General features: G+C 42.3%; 1 protein-coding gene across 1 annotated transcript in view; it reads left to right on the forward strand.

Annotated features, from left to right (window-relative positions):
* rspo2 (R-spondin 2) overlaps positions 1 to 20,386 on the forward strand; it is a 91,006-nt gene that overhangs the window by 21,676 nt on the left and 48,944 nt on the right. The window contains exon 3 of the mRNA XM_088998144.1: positions 18,713 to 18,901. Within this exon, the coding sequence (XP_088854270.1) occupies positions 18,713 to 18,901 (189 nt within the window). The remainder of the gene's footprint in view (positions 1 to 18,712; positions 18,902 to 20,386) is intronic.

Here is a 20,386-nt window from a genome sequence, read left to right on the forward strand (position 1 = left end):
AGAGAGAGGAGCCGCTGCGTGTGCACGCGCCGCCATCTTGGAAAAAAAAAAAAGCCGGTTGCGGCTTGGGCTGCGCTCTTGAATGGGGCGCCGTCCGTGACTACGGCGGCGTTCTCAACTGTGGCTGCGTTCCTGGATTTCGGTTCGCAGGGCACGCATCTCGTCGACGAGCAGTTGGAGAGCATCAGTCGAGGGCCCTGGCGTCGGAGGACGCTGCATGGCAGAATCGGTAGGCTGCCCCGCGTACGCCTCCGCAACTTTTTCGGCGAGGGCGGCCAACTCCTGCAAGGTGGAGTCGGGTGGTGTGGGTTGCCAGGACTGCTTGGATCATCGGGGGCATCTTCTCTATGAAGACATGCCGCAGGAAACTCTGGTCCCTGAGGCTGTTGCCCGCCACCGTCTCGAGGCGTTGCAGGAGCTGGGAGGGCCGGCTGTCCCCCAGCTCGACCTCATACCTCAAGGCTGCGTACCTCTGATGTTCCGTGAGGGTGGTCTGCCTCAGGGTGACGCCACACACTCACACACATCCTTGGAGCGCCAACACAATTCATTTGCTGGTACAATGCCCGAGTAGTGCCCACCATTAAGAAACAGTTTTGTACGAATGAAATTATGTACAGTGAAGCCAGATGACAGAGCACCAGGAACTTGCTTGATGTGTGGATACGTCTGTGTAAGCTCTCAGTCGTACAGGAGTGGTCCATCGATGAGAAGGTTTCTTCAGCCGTCATCTGTACAGTTTTGAAGGTTTCGGACGAGGCTTCGTCAGCGCTGACGAAGCCTCTTGGATAGGAGGCGAAACGTCCGAAACCTTCACAATTGTACAGATGACGGCTGAAGAAACCTTCTCATCTGACGAAGCCTCTTGGATAGGAGGCGAAACGTCCGAAACCTTCAAAATTGTACAGATGACGGCTGAAGAAACCTTCTCATCGATTGATGTGTGGATACAATTTGTTTATCACAAGTGTGGTGGGAGTATATAGATTAATTCAGGGGTAGGTAACTCCTCGTGAGCCATATCCTGCTTGTTTTTTAGCTCTTCCTACATCAGTGCCACCTATTCAATTGATTGTTTCAAGCTTCTACATAGCTTGCTGATGCGCTGATTGTTTCAATCAGGCTTATTTTAGTAGGGGGTCTGGAACAGTGTGGATATGGCTCTCGTTGAATCAGTGTTCCTCATTTGTAGTTTAAGTCATCCATTTGTATTGTGAGTGGAGATTCGAAACTCTAGAATGAAATACTTACAAGTGAGACTTGAATAAAAGTACAAATAGTGCCCAAGATATGAACACAGTTGGCACAGAGAGGCTTTGATGTTGTTGAATAGATATAAACAGTCATTAATCATAAATGCTGAATTATAAATCATTGCATTGTTCAGCAATTTTCTCGCGGATTGACTTTTTGAGACGTGCACTGGGATGTGCACTTATCATCGAAGCCGCAATGTGAGGTTTTTAATAATCACGGCTTTAAAATCGAGATAATCACATGATTCATTCTGCAACATGGCAGTCACTCAGATTAATTTATTCACTGTCAGACGTGTCCGGGTTTTTGTCATTGTCACTCGAATTCCAGGACCCACAGAATATTGAGTTTTAGGACTACATTAACATTAATGCACTTTGAGGCAAGTGGGCACAACAGCCTGGCTCAGAGATGTGTTGAAGATGTCCGTGAAGACATCTGTGAGCTCCACAGCGCAGTCTCTCAGAACACGGCCAGGAATGCCGTCGGGACCCGGGGTTTTTCGTGAGTTGGTCCCTCTGAGGGATCGCCTCACGCTGTCCTGGGACAGTGTCAGCACCTGTTCGCCGGGAGGTGGTGGGGTCTTCTGTGCTGGAGTGCTGTTGTCTGCCTCGAAGCGGGCGAAGAAGTCGTTCAGCTGATTCAGCAGAGTGGTGGAGTTCTCACAGGTCTGTGGAGAGGGCTTGTAGTCTGTGATGGTCTGTATCCCACGCCACAGGTTCCTAGTGTCTCTACTGTCTCTGAAGTGGTTGGCGATCCTCCTGGAGTGCTGTCTCTTGGCCATCCTGATGCCACGTGACAGGTTGGCCCTGGCTGTTCTCAGGCCCAGCTCATCGCCAGCTTTGTAGGCAGCGTTCTGAGCCCGAAGGAGCCTGTACCTCAAGGCTGCGTACCTCTGATGTTCCGTGAGGGTGGTCTGCCTCAGGGTGACGCCACACACTCACACACATCCTTGGAGCGCCAACACAATTCATTTGCTGGTACAATGCCCGAGTAGTGCCCACCATTATACCTCCACGCTTTCCCTTCTTCTGTTTCCTCATGCAGCGCTTGCCTCAAGGCTGCGTACCTCTGATGTTCCGTGAGGGTGGTCTGCCTCAGGGTGACGCCACACACTCACACACATCCTTGGAGCACCAACACAATTCATTTGCTGGTACAATGCCCGAGTAGTGCCCACCATTAAGAAACAGTTTTGTACGAATGAAATTATGTACAGTGAAGCCAGATGACAGAGCACCAGGAACTTGCTTGATGTGTGGATACGTCTGTGTAAGCTCTCAGTCGTACAGGAGTGGTCCATCGATGAGAAGGTTTCTTCAGCCGTCATCTGTACAATTTTGAAGGTTTCGGACGAGGCTTCGTCAGCGCTGACGAAGCCTCTTGGATAGGAGGCGAAACGTCCGAAACCTTCACAATTGTACAGATGACGGCTGAAGAAACCTTCTCATCTGACGAAGCCTCTTGGATAGGAGGCGAAACGTCCGAAACCTTCAAAATTGTACAGATGACGGCTGAAGAAACCTTCTCATCGATTGATGTGTGGATACAATTTGTTTATCACAAGTGTGGTGGGAGTATATAGATTAATTCAGGGGTAGGTAACTCCTCGTGAGCCATATCCTGCTTGTTTTTTAGCTCTTCCTACATCAGTGCCACCTATTCAATTGATTGTTTCAAGCTTCTACATAGCTTGCTGATGCGCTGATTGTTTCAATCAGGCTTATTTTAGTAGGGGGTCTGGAACAGTGTGGATATGGCTCTCGTTGAATCAGTGTTCCTCATTTGTAGTTTAAGTCATCCATTTGTATTGTGAGTGGAGATTCGAAACTCTAGAATGAAATACTTACAAGTGAGACTTGAATAAAAGTACAAATAGTGCCCAAGATATGAACACAGTTGGCACAGAGAGGCTTTGATGTTGTTGAATAGATATAAACAGTCATTAATCATAAATGCTGAATTATAAATCATTGCATTGTTCAGCAATTTTCTCGCGGATTGACTTTTTGAGACGTGCACTGGGATGTGCACTTATCATCGAAGCCGCAATGTGAGGTTTTTAATAATCACGGCTTTAAAATCGAGATAATCACATGATTCATTCTGCAACATGGCAGTCACTCAGATTAATTTATTCACTGTCAGACGTGTCCGGGTTTTTGTCATTGTCACTCGAATTCCAGGACCCACAGAATATTGAGTTTTAGGACTACATTAACATTAATGCAGCATAAGAAACCGTAGACCCTCTTCTTACATCAGAAGGAAAGAGTTAATTCCTAAAATATATGGGTCTGGAGGTTTACGAGCTTGAAACGCGGGCGGCTGTCCAAAATACAATGTAGTACATACATATTGGTTTATATAGTGCTTTAACAACAGCTGAAGCCGGAACAAAGCGCTACCATGGAAGAAAAGAGAAATGCTCCCCTCTTGTTTGTATCACCATTTTTCTTCACTTCCAATAAATATGTGAGCCCATGAAATCATTTATAATTTCATACATTTGGCTGCATCTGATACTTCTATGGCCTTTTTTTTGTTTTTCGTTTGATGATCCGCAATCTGATTTCATGAGTCACCAGCTCAGAAGACATATCTCTCCCAACTGGAGCTAGCACTTTTTGGCATGTCGGAAAGATCCACATCTAACACCTTTTGGTCATCAGATGTGAGTTGGATGTTTGGTCAACGCTATGACAAATGGTACACAGCACGATCGGCACCTTTGGTGTGAAAGACAGCAAGGCAACATGGAGTGCAAATATTCAGAGCATGCCCATCAGTTTGCTGCTCCACTCCTGTGATGTACTGACTGCGGCCCGACATGAAGCTAACCCAAAGAAGAGACAGTCGCCTGCGTGAGTGAGTGAGTGAGTGAGTGAGTGAGTGAGTGAGTGAGTGAGTGAGTGAGTGAGTGAGTGAGTGAGTGAGTGAGTGAGTGAGTGAGTGAGTGAGTGAATCATAAGACACATATTGTTAGTGTGCATTGTGCTTGCTGCGTGTGTGAAAATTAGGTGTGGGTTTTATGTGTGGTGAGTTGCCAACACGTGGCCTAATCAGAGCAACTCCACCCATGGACTTATCCCTCAAATGGAGGGAAATTCATTTCATTCGCAGTTGGCGTAGATTTGGGGAAGCATCCCGGATGAAAATTTTCAAATATAAAATGTATGCTCTGTACTTTTGCATCCCATTTATCCACCAAAACCGTTCCGTAATGACAGAGGATGTGTCAGACGCAAAACTTGAATTTTACGAGAGTACAGAAAGACTGTAAATGATTTCCTCTTTCTTTAATTTAATTTAAAATCCTTCTTAAGCCAGGTCAATACAAACTAAAATGCCGAGAGACAATTTCCATCCATACATCAGTTTTCAACATCGTTTCTCCTGAAGAGAGTCGCGGGAATTGCGAAAACCTGTTTTAGCAGACCTCGGCTAATAGGCGGAATAAATGACCCTGAACTGGTCACCGGTCAGTCACAGGGCACACGTAGAGGCAAACAACTATATACATGCATGTTCACACCTTTACTTAGTGGGAACCATTTCCAGGCTACCCGGACACAAGTCAGGCAAGTGTACAATAACACCATGAGTGACTCACAATAAACATTTTTTTCTCGAAACTGATTAACCCTCCAAATTTTGTCGCAAACAACTATCAGAGCTGCCATGCCAAAACGGGCAAACCTTCCTCGTTTCATTGAGCCTGTCAACACCACTTTTAAACCTGTTGTAGTCTGAGAAATCTGTTAGAGTAAATAAATGTGCAAGTCAAGAGCCCCCATTTGGGATCTTGTTTGAGGATATCAGTCCCTTATCTTTGCTTGGTTTGCTGTAATGAAGTTCCACATCACTTAAAATTGTGTGACAGAGTGACTGTATTTTGCAAAGACCGACTGAACAGCTGAACTAATAATAATTTCCAAATGGAGCCTTCAGGAGTTCTGAACTCCCCTGACGGTGTTTTGGACACATTTCCACATTGAGTCATAATATAAAATTTCATACAGCAATAACTTACGTTTGAAATGTATCATCTTTATTGACGAAAATGTGTTTTTTGTATTGACTGAACAGCTGATTTATAGTTTTTGCGGGCTTTCAACCGGGCCAGATCACTGGAACATCTGTTTTCTTCTTTTATAAGAGAGATTGAATAAAGATGTATGGGCAAAAGAAGGGAATAATTGGAAAGAATCAAACCACATGTTTGTTTCTACCCAGATAGATAGTGAAAGAGAGAGAGAGAGAGAGAGAGAGAGAGAGAGAGAGAGAGAGAGAGAGAGAGAGAGAGAGAGAGAGAGAGAGATTGTCTGCCATCATAAGTCATGAGATAACCCCTACTGTGCTTCAAGTGTACAGTGTCATAAAGTGCTCCTACACCTGCTCTGTCCAAATACAATATATGTTGCGGTGATACCTATTGCAAGGATGAAAAGTGCATGCTGAATGCTGGCATACTTCTCTTGACAAGCTGCTGTCGTAAAACAAAAGATGAATGAAAAAGAAGACATTTTTGTCGAAATCGACGAAAGTTGACGAACAAGTTTATAGATTGATGACAGATTGAGATGAACAAGCGACAATTCGAGATTTTTTTTTTTTTTTTTGGGGGGGGGTTTACATTTTAAATTTTAGCTCCCACACAATGAGCTCAGTGAAGCACAACATTAAGATTTTGTCCGTCCATCGGATTTTTTACACATGCATATGATTCGTAACAAATCAATGCATAAAACCAACCAACTTCCCTTGCGCTTCTGTTATAACATGCTCAATAAATTGTAATTTAGCCCATATTTTGCACATGCGTGGCTTTTTCAGCACTGACTGGCTGCTCTTTGTCAAACCTCACCCACTAGATTACAGGATTTAGTTGGCCTGAGAAATATTTCTCACACCCAATGCGTTTTCTTAATTTATTCCCACTCCATTGAGCAGCAGAACAATCCAAAATTATAAACATGTGCTTACAAGATAACCAGTTAAAAGACTCAGTCCATAGAACCAGACTATTTACATATGGGAAGGATCGAACATGTTTTTTTGCTAAATTGGTAAATACATTTCCCTTCATTATGCCTAACTACTATAAAACTCATTTTTTTGCCACCATATATTTTTTAGTTAAGTATTTCGTAGCGGTTATCAGTTCAAAGACTTTTTTTCTGCATCTTTTCACAAGTTTGCACGATGGTAATGGTTTGTTTTGGTTTACTTTGGCTTGGTTTCGTCTGTCTTCAGTGGCTGGGAGGGGCAATGTGGTCTTTATCTGACTCTCTCATTTTCCTCTAAACTGGAGCACCAGTTAATTCATACCATCATTTAACAAGGCAGTTGGAGAAACAATAATTGACTCTGAGAAAGGGTATAATTCTGTAAAGCTTTTCACAAAGAATCAAAATCTTTCACCTGAAGCGTGGCCATTTTACCCGATTCTGACTGTCAGACATTGACCAAACATTAAACCATTAAGAACGTATAGTTTTGTTATTTAACGTCACTCTTTATCTCGTGGTGCTTTTGTTTTATCCATTTGTTTGGTTGATTTTAACCCAAAAAGCAACCAACTTGGTTGACCCAACTTTGCTTGATTCCGTGTCTTGATTCGGTGTGCAAGGAATAAGTAAAAACAGAAAAAAACATGTTTTGGGTCAATGAAATTTATTGCTGCATGATTCATGACTGCGTACTGTCACAACAACAATTAGAAATTTTAGTTTTCAAAAAATGTTTTGATTTAAAAATAATTAGTGAGTTGTTAGCTCACAGTGCAGATGTGGGTTCGGTTGGCCTTCCTGTTTGGATTTTGCATTTTCTCTGCATGCCTGTGTGGGTTTTCTCCAGGTACTCCTGTTTCTTACCACATCCACCCCCCAGCCTCCAAAAAAGCATGTTAGGTTGATTGAATGCTCTAAATAGTTCCCAGGTGAGAAATGTTGTTTATCTGATTGCCCCGACATATATGGATGTGCCGTGCCTAGCCCAAAGAGAGCTGGCATAGTCTCTGTGAGAAAGAATGACTGGTGAAAAAAGTTCATCAGTGTTTTAGCAATAACAAAAAAATAAAGTATTTTCTACCTCTCAGCAATTTTTAAAGCACTTTGAATAAACAACTTCAAAGTATTTGATGCTTCAACTGACGGAAAAGTAATAAAGGTCATAGAATGTAATGTTCTCACTTGCATCATGTTTAGCTGGCAAGTAAAAATGGAAGACATATGGGAAAACTGCAGAAACGATCATGTGTGTACCTTTTAGTCTCAAAGTATTTTATTAACATCATACCCATTACTTTAACACTATGTTCAGTTTTATGAAATTAGTTAACTTCAAAGATGTGGAGACATAATCTGTTTTCAAATATTTTTTTTTTCAACTTTCAATTATTTAAATCGGTGTGTCTCTACATTTAAGGATGCATGTTTTTGGAATGTGAGAGCCAGGAATCAAATCCTGAACCTCCGTACTCTGAGACGAGCGTGCTAACCAGTGGACTGATGTGCTTTCATGCTGAGTCATTCATTCACTTTCACTGAGCTGAAGTTTTACCACTGAGGAATTTCAATCTTTCTGTACTACGTGCAAGCTTGAAGTGCACGACCATCAATTGAAATCAGGAATCGTAGAAAATCACCAAGACACAGAATGTTTTTGCTTTAAACATTTAGCTTGTAGTCGACGTGCACATTCCACCATGATGTCCCTGATCCACTGGTGAAGAGACGCTTTGACCCTCTCCTCTTTCATCTGGAACTGCTTTATGTAACAAAGCGGGTACATAAAGTGCTTAAGAACGAATGTCTCTGTCTTTGTGTTGTCATGTTATTTGTTATTTAGTTTTTTTTGTTCTTTTGATTTCAAGACGGCGCCGCGAGAATGGCTGCCTTTCCAGGAGCTCCTATGTTTTGCTTTTCTACTTTCATTTCTTTCATAACTTTGCTGCTGTGAAATGTAAATTTCTCCACTGCGAGACTAATAATGGCAAGTCCAATCCAATCCAATGTAATTGATGCTCATATGAAGAGTTAAAGACCCACTGCTCCTATTGGGCCTGCGTTCGCCTTAATTTGATATGGAAAACAGCTTTTCTCTGATTGATTAGTTCCCGATATGTGGGCGTCTTGTGGCCACCGTCTCTTCATTTTGTTGGCTCCATTGAAATGCAGTGAGCCAGAATCGTGCTGTTTTTGGCGCATCTCCTGGAGGATGGCTTCATCAACGTAAGCTTTCACACACACCGCAAATACTTTTCCAGATTTTAAGCGACACAGCTACACATACACACACATTGGTCAGCACCCTCTGTAAGGTCGCACAGGGTGACCATGGAGCTGAATTAAAAAAAAAATACATCTGAGAGCCAGCCAGAGACGAGCTAGGACTCCACAGTGGTCAGTCTGGGCAGCTGTAAGGCCACCTGACTTGACCAGTAAAAGAGTAAAAAAATAAAATCCTCCAATGGGACCGGTACATTGGCCGATTGGTGGATGGCCTCAGTGCACCCAAACGCTTGCCCGGGAGAACGATGATTGGTGGCGAATGGATCGTGACACCGGGCAAAATCACGGTCACCAAAAGAGCCTGCCAAGGAGGTCTGAGAATTGTGAACAAAGCCACATTCCCTTCATGGCTAATGGAGTCTGCTGCACTTGTTTGCTTATTTATTTATTTACGTATGTATGTATTTATGTATCTATTTATTTATTTACTTATTTATGTATTTACTTATGTATTATTTTTTTTATACCAGCCCAACCTACATCGTGATTCTGCTCAACCTCACAACTGCCAAAGGAAACAGATCAAAGAGTATGTGAATGTGTATTTAGATCACAGGTGTCAAAGTCAAGATACGGGGGCCAAATCTGGCCCGCCCCATCATTTTATTTGGGCTGCGAAAGCAAATCAAACTTGTGAAATTCCACGAAGCTTTCTAACGACTGAACCAACATTTCAAATATTCCCATGAGAACCACACTGACAGTCTTTGTCTTTGACTTCAAACTTGAAAACTAGTTATTCATTAATTTGTCATGTGCTCTATATGTAGTATGTCAAGGGGATTAAACACTCGAATGGTTTCACCAAATTCATAATGGCTGCCAAGAGGACACCGTAACTACAATGCTGCCCTTGGTAAAAAGGTGAAACTATTGGTAGATTTTGTGAAAGTGTCACATTCTGGTTGGCGACCAACAGGTGGCGGTGTCACCCCCGCCTGCACCTGCACAGGTGTCGGCCGTTTCAATCAGTGGCAGACTGTCACATTCTGGCTGGCAACCAACGGGTGGCGCTGTCGGCCCCGCCTGCACCTGCACGGGTGTTGGTCATTTCAATCAGTGGCAGTTAAAAGGACTCCCGGCACGACCATTCGATGTCAGGTCATTGTGTTTTCTTCACCCTGTCAGGTTTGTTTCATTTTGGCAGATTTGTACTCATGGTTTTCTTTGATACTTTGTTCTTTTCTGTTCTGATGACTTCGATGTTTTAGATTTGTTTCCTGCTAACTTTATTTTAATACAATTTGTCAAATTCACCCTTCTGCTCCCCCCTGCCTGATTTTTTGGGGACCGCAACCATCCACCACCTCTCAAACTATGACAGAAAGACTGTTGATTTACACTAATAGTTCCGCAACGTGGAACACTTTGGTTTGTAAATCTTTGGGTTTTTTTTTTTTTTTTTAATGAAAAGACGAATTGCATCATTTCATCTGCAAAATCATTTGAGATTGGCAGCTGATGCACAATTTCAGTTGCATGTGGTCTAACCGTGAGTCATTTTGCCTGAGTTGAATGGGCGGGGAGCAAACAAAATGCACGCACTTGGATAATGAGTCACAAACGGATGCCACAACAGTACCAAATTCAAACCCGTTCGTTTCTACATGCTTTCGATTATCAAAGACTATTCCATGCTAATGACAAACATCACAGATATCAACCTTAAATCATGTCACAGACTCATATTTACACGTGTTATGAATCAAACAGTGAGAAAAAAATATATATATACCTTATACTGGAAGATGACCTTTATAGGAAACCAATTCCAACATGATTATTGAAATATATACTTCAGAATAGGAGCCTCCCAATGAATAAGGTGTCATTTTTATGAAAAAAAAAAAAATATATAAATATTCTGCAAATATTTTCTTTTGAGAAAGTCAATACTTTTTTATTAGGGTTTCGAAATGAATTGCTCATAGGAGATTGGCTCTGTGCAGTGACGTGCAGTCAGGGGAGGCAGGTGAGGCTGTGCCTCACCTGTCATCATGGAAACATCAAATGACAAATGAAACGGTTATTATCATCATCCATTTCATTTCTAAGCACCTTTCAAAACTCTCAAGGTCACTTTACAGTCACAGGATCGTTTTTTTTCTGTGGGTGAGCAGCGGCAGCCACATGCGCCAACGTTCACTCAACCCAAAAGTAACTCAAATAGATAGAAAGCCAGCCAGCTAGCTAAAAGATAGCTAATGGATAGCCAGCTAGACAGTTAGCTAACTAGCTAGATAGCCAATTTATTTAGTTATTTGTACTTTAACGTTCTTTTCCATTTAACTTCACCATTTTTGGATGTTTTTTCAAAATCGCTGAATTTTCACATTTACCGTTCAAATACTAAGTAGAGACGAGCGGTGAGGCACCAGCCGGCTGAGCCTCACCATGGATTACACAATAACTATACTAACTGTGCTGGCTTGCTCTGCAGTGAGACCCCATTGCTGTCCCTCTGCATATCGCTATTAAAGTGTTCAAACACTTTTAGTATATGAACTAAATTTCTACAGTTTAGCTGGTGTGTATAATGTACAGTGACTGTACATTATAAACACTGTATTACAGTGTTTATTTTATTTTATTTTGATCAACACTGTGTGCATAGGTGAGGCACACAGTTCTCCTACCGCATGACAGGGGGCGCTGGTGATTAGAGATTCTTCTTGCGACTCCTCAGCTGCAGAATAATAGAATTAGTGACAGCAAGCTACAGTAAACAGTTAGCGAGTTAAGTGCAACAACACAGTCATTTTTTCGTGTTGCTTGGCCTTATTTTCAGAATGGTGGATTACATATCTAAATTGAAATATTTTTCTAAACTGGACTTTCAATCGAAGCAGGAAATAATACTTAAAGGAAGACCAACAACGGACTGTATAGCTCACAAACGGTGAGGGATGGATTTAAATCTCCTGGACAGCTTCTCAGCTTTTGGGCCCAGAAGGATCTCATTGAAACTATTCCTGAGGCGACAAATTTGCACCAGCTCGTGCTCACTGTTCCAGCTACTCATGCATCAGTGGAGCGGTCATTCTCAGCACAAAAGACTGAAAACATACAGTCGGAATAGGACTGATCAAGGACGACTTTCTTCACTGGCAGTGATCTTCATTGAGACAGAGAGATTTGGACTTCATTTCAAGTCATCAAGTAAAGGTAACACGATAATAACATTTTTTAAATTCTTTTTTCTATGCTACAGTTTGTATACAGTATATAGAGAATGCTGACATGACATTTTAAACATAACACTTTAACTGTTGCCAATCAAATGGTGAATAAGCTACTCTGTGGAGTCCATGTTTGTAAATCTGACTGTGATGACGTCAGTGCCCACCAGCCATGAACCTCACCGCACGTCACTGGGTCTGTGTAATGCCATGAGTCCTTAAGAAATCATCCAACAATATTTTATAGTGTACCACTGCTTTACACTTTTATATAATTGTGGTTCACAGCAAATGTATTGGAACAATAATACATTTTACTTTCCGTTTGTCATCGTGTGAGTGTTTTGACATCCAAAGATGTGTAGAAAGAAATGAATATTTGCTTTCCTGTTTATTTGTATTGGGATTGTATGCAGATCTTACAGGATAGCACTTTCTCGCACCACTTGAACACACCAATGTTTCACATGAACTAAAGTATTAGAACATTTGGTTTGTTTTGCTATTTTGTATGATTTCTTATTACATGAACCATCCAAACAATATGACGGACACAGGTTTTGCTTTTAAAGACTACATTTTATAGTTGTAGTGTAACTTGTCACAACTAACATAAAAATCAGACTTGCCTATGGGTGAAAAATGAGCAGTTATGAAACTGAGATGAAATGGAATACCTATCAAAGCAATTGCTTGAAAAATGGCCATAGCTAGTTCAGTCATTTGGTGCTGCCTAGAGAAGAATTAAACCGCCGGTGTGCCAAGTAACAGACATCAAATGGTAAATCCAAAGAAAACACGCCTTTCGGTTAGACATGCTGGGTGGGTCCCATCCATCAGCAACTGGTTCATTTGTGCTGCTAGGCGCTCGTGGAGTGCTGTAAGTTTCTTTAGCCAGTAGATGTGGACCATATCCGGGCCTGTTGCCATCCAGTTTTTCAGACATGAGACTTTTTCTTGTATGTCTTCCGCTGTGATGGTAACTGGGTCATGTTCAGTGAGGTTGCTGTGCTCCTCTTTCAGAGTCACCAGCCATTGTGCACTGCTGTTCTGTGCAACCTCCTTCTCCCATATGCCTTTCCAGTATCTTTCAGTTTCCAGCCGAGGAGGGTCTGCTCTGCTATTAGAACCCTGCCACTGAGCGTACACTTTCGCAGGTTGTGTTGTGAACAGCCTTTTCTTCCTCTGGCCTCATCTCTTTCGTGTACGTCTTTAGGCAACTGGACAAGGCCTGGAGCCTTTGTTTGGCAGTTTCGAGTACTTCAGGTATGGTTATCTGCATGCACCTCTAGGGTATTGGCCTTTTATTCACACCTCTCTGGGTCTCCGTCAATTAACTCACATCTTTCCGAGCCGCCTTGATCTTAGCCACCAACCGTCTTTTCCATGGTGGGTAACGAATATCGTGGCTCTCACGGTTGCTCTTGCAGCCAAGCATCTCTAGGATCACTGATGCTGAAGCGCATATCAGCTCATTGGTTTTTCGTGATCGTTCCGGTCGGGATCGCTCTCAGTGCTGCATTCACAGTTTCCGTGAGACTTTCAGGTGGTACTTCACATAGCCGTTATAATTGGTTTCTTGGTTGCCCAGTTTTCATTCTTGCCATGATCTTATCTCTCAGGTCAGTTGCTGCTTCACTCAGCATTTCATTCATTCGGGCTGGCTTCCCAATCTCATCATTAATTGGGGCTTGCCTCCCAATCTCTGGTCTAACCTCTTCCTCTGATATGTCTGTGTAAGCTCTCAGTCGTACAGGAGTGGTCCATCGATGAAAAGGTTTCTTCAGCCGTCATCTGTACTTCATTCAAAGAAGTACAGTTGACGGCTGAAGAAACCTTTTCATCTCTTCCACTGATGTGGCAGCCTGGGGCCGTTCTCCTTGGAATTTGTGTTGGACCTCAACTCAAGTTGTGATAGCAATTGCCGTTTGTGGATATTGGAACACTGTGCTACTAGTTGTTTCGTCGTCAACCGTGACTGTGGCTTTCGAAGTAACCATTCAGCCTCCATTCTCCGCATGTAACCCCTCTGACTAGGGTTGCTTGAGTAGTAGCATTCCAACAGAGCCATGTTATTGCATCTCGTCCATCTCCGCTTTGCTCGAGTAGCCCATTTTCCATCAAGGTGCTCTGGTTCCTCATCACCTGACGCAGACCTTGTTTGGCCGGGCGACGTCTGAGCCGGCATGTCATTCGATTTATTGTCTCTCACCATTGTATGAGGTAGGCATTAGCCTACACACTGAAGGGTCTTGCCCATCACAGTCAGATTTACAAACATATGAACTCAACAGAGTAGCTTATTCACCATTTGATTGGCAACAGATAACGTGTTTTGTTTAAAATGTCATGTCAGCATTCTTTATATATACAAACTCTAGCGTCGAAAAAATAATTTAAAACATATTATCGTGTTACCTTTACTTATAAATGAAGTCCATGCGCCGCTGCTTCTGAAGAAAGGCATCGATAACTTATTTGTAGAAGCCTTCCTGATCTTTCTTCAGTTTTAAAAGTCTCTGTCTGAATGGAGATCACTACCAGTGAAGAAAGTCGTCGTTGATCAGTCCTGTTCCGACTGTATGTTTTCAGTCTTTTCAGTGCTGAGAATGACCGCTCCACTGATGCTGTAGTCACTGGAACAGGGAGCACGAGCTGGAGCAACTTTGTCGCCCCAGGAATAGTTTCAATGAGATCCTTCTGTGCCAAAAAGCTGAGAAGCTGACCAGGAGATTTACATCCATCCCTCACCGTTTGTGAGTCCGGTGTTGGTCTTCCTTTAATTATCTCCTGCTTTGATTGAAAGTCCAGTTTAGAAAATTCTCCATTCTGAAAATAAGGCCAAGCAACACGAAAAAAATGACTGGATGGTTGCACTTAACTTGCTAACTGTTTACTGTAGCTTGTTGTCACTAATTCTATTCTGCAGCCGAGGAGTTGCAAGAAGAATCTCTGGAATCACCAGCGCCCCCTGTCATGAGGCAGGAGAACTGTGTGCCTCACTTATGCACACAGTTTTGATAAAAATTTGTTGTACAGTGTTTATAATGTACAGTGACTGTACATTATATACACCAGCTAAAGTGTAGAAATGTAGTTCATATACTACAAATTTTTTGAACACTTTAATAGCGTTATGCAGAGGGACAGCAATGTGGTCTCACTGCAAAGCAAGCCAGCACAGTTAGCATAGTCATTGCGCAATCCATGGTGAGGCTCAGCCGGCTGCTGCCTCACCGCTCGTCTCGAGTTTAGTATTTCAACAGTGAATGTGAAAATTCAGTGATTTTGAAAAAAAAAATCAAAACAAGTTAAATGGAAAATAACTTTAAAGTACAAATCACCAACTAAATATAACTGTTTAATTTATTTTTTCATTTGACATTTCCATGATGGGGCGGCCCGGTAGTCGAGTGGTTAGCACACCGGCTAACAGTGCAGAGGTCGCCGGTTCCCGTCCCGGTCCGGCCTCCCTGTGTGGAGTTTGCATGTTCTCCCCGGACCCGCGTGGGTTTTCTCCGGCTCCTCCGGTTTCCTCCCACACTCCAAAAACCACATTGTCCACTCCAAATTGTCCCTAGGTGTGAGTGTGAGAGTGACTGTTGTATGTCTTTGTGTGCCCTGCGATTGGCTGGCAACCAATTCAGGGTGTCCCCCGCCTCGTGCCCGAAGACAGCTGAGATAGGCTCCAGCAACCCCCGCGACCCTAATGAGGAATAAGCGGTACGGAAAATGAGATGAGATGAGATTTCCATGATGACAGGTGAGGCACAGCCTCACCTGCCTCACCTGACTGCACGTCACTGATCCCCAACTACCACTGACTGAAAAAAATAACAGGTGAAACCCCAAACATTGATAAATTAAGAATGACAATGATGTCATGTGGCCGCCGAAGGCTTACATAATTCGCTTTTGCCCACCTAACGCTTCAATCATAACTTTTATCAGATCCTTATTGAATTACTTGGTAATAAAACAGTAATACTGATCGCCACTTGCATATTGACCTCAAGAACACAAATACAGGATTTGGTCATTGTTTCTATTCTTTTGAAGCGGCCTGCTTATCATCATCATTAAAAGCTAATTTGACTTGCTCAATATTTTATTACAATTCATAAATCTCAAACACAACAAGCAAGACTAAAGATGCTGACCTGTTGTATTCAAATGTTTTGTGCATATTGAATACATGTTCCTTTGTAAATCCAACGTCAAACATAATCTGTCTTCAGCACACTACATTAATTCAGAATGGAACTGTCATAATGGATTGTTGATGGGTGATGCAGAGGATATTTGAAAATGTTTTAATTTGCTTCCTGAAGACCAGTGGCCTTATATAATAGTTACTTTGCCTTGCAGGCCTGTCACACTGAGTAAGAAATCTTCACGAGGGGTTCTTCACTGAAGTTTGCCATGACTGCATGGTCCCTGTCTTTTCATAAATACAGCGCTTTAGGGATCAGTGGAATTTTCACTTTGAATGTTAGAAGTGGGAAATGTGGACTTGTTTTGCTCCACATTATATGTATTCTGTGGCTGAAACCAAAAACGATCCACTTTATCGAATATGGGGAGGGCCTCTTCAAATGGCATGTGAGCCTCAATCTAGTTTTGAACATGTTCAATATGGTAAACCGCAAAACATAATCTCACATTCACACACACACACACACACACACACACACACACACACACACACACACACACACACACACACACACACACACACACACACACACACACACACACACGCACACACACACACACACACACACACACACACACACACACACACACACACACACACGCACACACACACACACACACACACACACACACACACACACACTCACGCACACACACACACACACACACACTCACACAATCACACACACGCACACAAAAAAATCATTACACGCGTTCTGTAGAATTAAGTCACTTGTATTTCAATATGACTGGCAGAGGAAAACAAAAACAAAACAAACATGAAAGACGCGCTGCATGACACGATGTAGACAAAACAAAGGGATGCATGTGTCAAAATGAAAAAGTCATTTTGAAAAAAAAGTGTACTGTACAAGAGGAAAAGACCGCATCCAATGGATGACACATTAAAAGAACACATTCCTGCCAGTTTAGGTCAGTCATCCTAAATGCAACATCAGCTGCTTACTTGACTTTCTCGCCTCTCATCTCGTCTTAGTTGCAACTCACAAATGTTGTAAAACACATCAAGGTGGCTCAACTATACAGTTTTGAGATCACTGGTTAACTTACATTTCCAAGCAGTTTATATGTTACAATTGCAGAAGCCTGATGTGGATTTGTGTACACTGTCTGGCATTCTTAGCAGACATAGACAGCGCAGCTCCAGACAATGAAATATGGCCTCCTTTAAGACATACCTGTGGCCTCAACCTCAAACCTTTTCCACAGAAAAATAGAACCTAATCTCCCAAGATCAGCAATCAAGGTTGTCTCCACTCTATCCAGCCATTCTTTTTTTGCCCACTAACATACTCAATTGAGAACATGAGATCAGCTGCACAGGATCAAACATAGCATACCTTCAAATTCAAATTCACAGAGCGGTCCAATGATAGGTCACATACACATATTTATTTTGTTTTGTATTGTTTTTTTTTTTTTTTCAAAATACAGATTGAAATGCATCCATTGTAAAATGTTTTATTTGATTGTAGATGAGCACCCATGTCTGTAATTTCTCTATTATTTTAATAGTTCTATTGATAGCACACAGGCGATATTAATAGGTTTGAGCAGCCCAAAATAAGCTACATAATGAGTTTTCCAGCCACACAGTTCATTACTTTTGCCAAGATATCTTTCAGTTCCATTCAGTGCAATATTATTTTAGCATCCAGTTGTGTAAATCCAATATTATTACGGCAGATGGATAATATGAGAGACGGTAATGTGTCAAAGGTAGGACAAAATGCAATAAAATAGTTGAAAGGACTCACAAAACACAACATTACAAGATACCTGTAAAACATGTTTCAATCCAATCGTGAAGACATAAAATAGATGAACTCAGACACTTGGCACTCTTGGTTGAACAAGGTCGATATTACAATTACATAACTTTGTCAATTGAGAAAATGTCCCACATCATGACTTTGACATATTTACATTACAGATCTTAAAAGTGTTCTAGCTAAATAACTAATGAACACAAACATATTTTACAACACCGTTAAACAAGTATCGCCATTTGCTATCTGAACTCTCCTTCAAATCATGTGCCGTTACGTTAAACCTGCCTTTCACTCGTGCCGTTACTCAAGGCTCTCTGCATGTGCATATGATGTTGCCATATGTCAGTACTTTTGTATAGTTGAGGTTTATATGTTATATAGGGTATACAACACAAATTACCTATTATTGAATTAATATAAAACAAATCATAAGATAAGAACAAATGGTACGATTATAAAACTTTAAAACTTTAAGTGTGTTCCGAGTTCCCTTTGAACATGTAAGCTGTGTTAAATGATGAACATGAATCCATCCATTTTCCAGACCGCTTTATCCTCATTAGGGTCGCGCGAGGGAGTTGGAAGGATGCTGGAGCTTATCCCAGCCGTCTTCGGGCACTAGGTGGGGGACAGCCTGAATTGATTGCCAGCCAATCACAGGGCACGCAGAGACAAACAACCAGTCACTGTCACACTCAAACCTAGGCACAGTTAGACCATAATATGGGAGGGAATCGCAGGACCCGGAGAAAGCCCATGCGGGTCCGGGGAGAACATGTAAACTCCACACAGGGAGGCCAGACCGTGTCTTGAACTCACGACTTCTGCACTGTGAAGCCAGCATGCTAACCACTTGACTACTGGGCCGCCCTATGACCATTAATGTTCTTTTAAATCTTTGTACTTTCAGCTGGTGAGAGTTTGTGGGATTTTGGTTCTCCTTTACTGATTGCATCTCCTTTTTGTCTTGCAGCTAGCTATGGAGCATACCCCATCTGTAAAGGCTGCTCAGTGTGCTCCAGAGACAACGGCTGTGTAAACTGCCAGCCTAAACTTTTCCTGTTTCTACGGAGAGAAAGGATGAGACAGTATGGCGAATGCCTTCATGACTGTCCAGCTGGTTACTACGGCATGCGTAGCCCCGAACTCAATATGTGCTCCAGTAAGTGATCTCCCTGTTCTTTTCCTTTCGGCTTTTCCCAAGGCGTCGCCATAGCGAATCAGTGTCCTCCATCTTCAAATTTGATTCGCATGTTGGTTTTGGCCAAGCTTTTTCGTCGGATGCCCTTCCTGACACAACCTCCCAGACACAAAATGGTCATCGGCGCAGCAGCATTCAAGCAAAGCAAAACGATACTATGTTAACCATTTGATGACAATGCTCTGATCTTACCGTGAAATGGGCATCTCTTTCCCTACATTAGATCACAAACAGAACTTCAAAGTTCTTTAAAATGTTTTATCTTGCGGTTCACAGTACTGGAGTGACTAATGCTCAAATTGGAAAAAAGGCTTTAGGAGTAAAGAGTGATTGGGACCTTTTTTCTTTTGGGTTAGATGACATTGAACATTGATTGTCGGAGTTATGAATTAGACATTCATAATTAAGACCCAATGATTAGAAGAGGCACGCTGAAGACACCCTGAAACTGTTGAGCGGATTAAGAGAGAATGTAACAAATAAAATTGCACCTGGAGCGGCATCTGCGAGCAATAAACTTAGAATGATATTGTCCAATTTATTATTAGTCCTGCAAGCGAGAGTGGCTGCCTTTCCAGCAGCTCATGTATTTTGTTTTTCTACTTTCATTCCTTTCATCACTTTGCTGCTGTGAAATGTAAATTTCTCTAATAATGGCAAATCCAAATCCAATCCAAGCCTTCTCTAGAATTAACCACCACTACATCACTCACCATTCAATGGCTGTATAAAGTTAGTGGACATTGGTAGGAACTTGAACACGCAATATATTAGACCAATCCAGAGCATCTCAAACATGATCATGATCTGTTCAGCATCCAGTAATAAACAGGTTTTATTCTATCTTTCTCTCTCCCTCTCTCCCTCTGTCTCTCTCTCTCTCTCTCTCTCTCTCTCTCTCTCTCTCTCTCTCTCTCTCTCTCTCTCTCTCTCTCTCTCTCTCTCTCTCTCTCTCTCTCTCTCTCTCTCTCTCTCTCTCTCTCTTTCTCTCTTTCTCTCTCATTCTGTCTCTCTTTACCTCTCTCTCTCTTTCCCTCCCCCTCTCTCTCCGTGTATGTGTGTGTGTCTGTGCGTATGGGCAGCACGGTAGTCGAGCGGTTAGCACGTTGATTTCACAGTGCAGATGTACTGGGTTCAATTCGAGCTGTGGCTTTCTGATGTTTGCATGCTCTCCCCATGCTTGCGTGGGTTTTCTCTGGGTCCTACCCTTTCCTCTTACATTCTAAAACATGCATATGTATGGCAGGCTATCCCCTGCCCAATGACAGCTGGGATAGACTACAGCACCCCTGTGACCTCATTGAAGATAAAGTGGTTTGGAAAATGAAAAAAAAAATTTTTTTCAGCTGTCTTTGGGCAGTTGGCAGAGTACACCTTGAACTGGTCAGTCACAGGACACATATTGACGAACAACATTTTTTTGGATTGCTCCAATAACCTGTCAAG

This window comes from Hippocampus bargibanti, linkage group LG06, assembly GCF_051943395.1.
Source record: "Hippocampus bargibanti isolate YZ-2025 linkage group LG06, ASM5194339v1, whole genome shotgun sequence".
Classification (NCBI taxonomy): Eukaryota; Metazoa; Chordata; class Actinopteri; order Syngnathiformes; family Syngnathidae; genus Hippocampus; species Hippocampus bargibanti.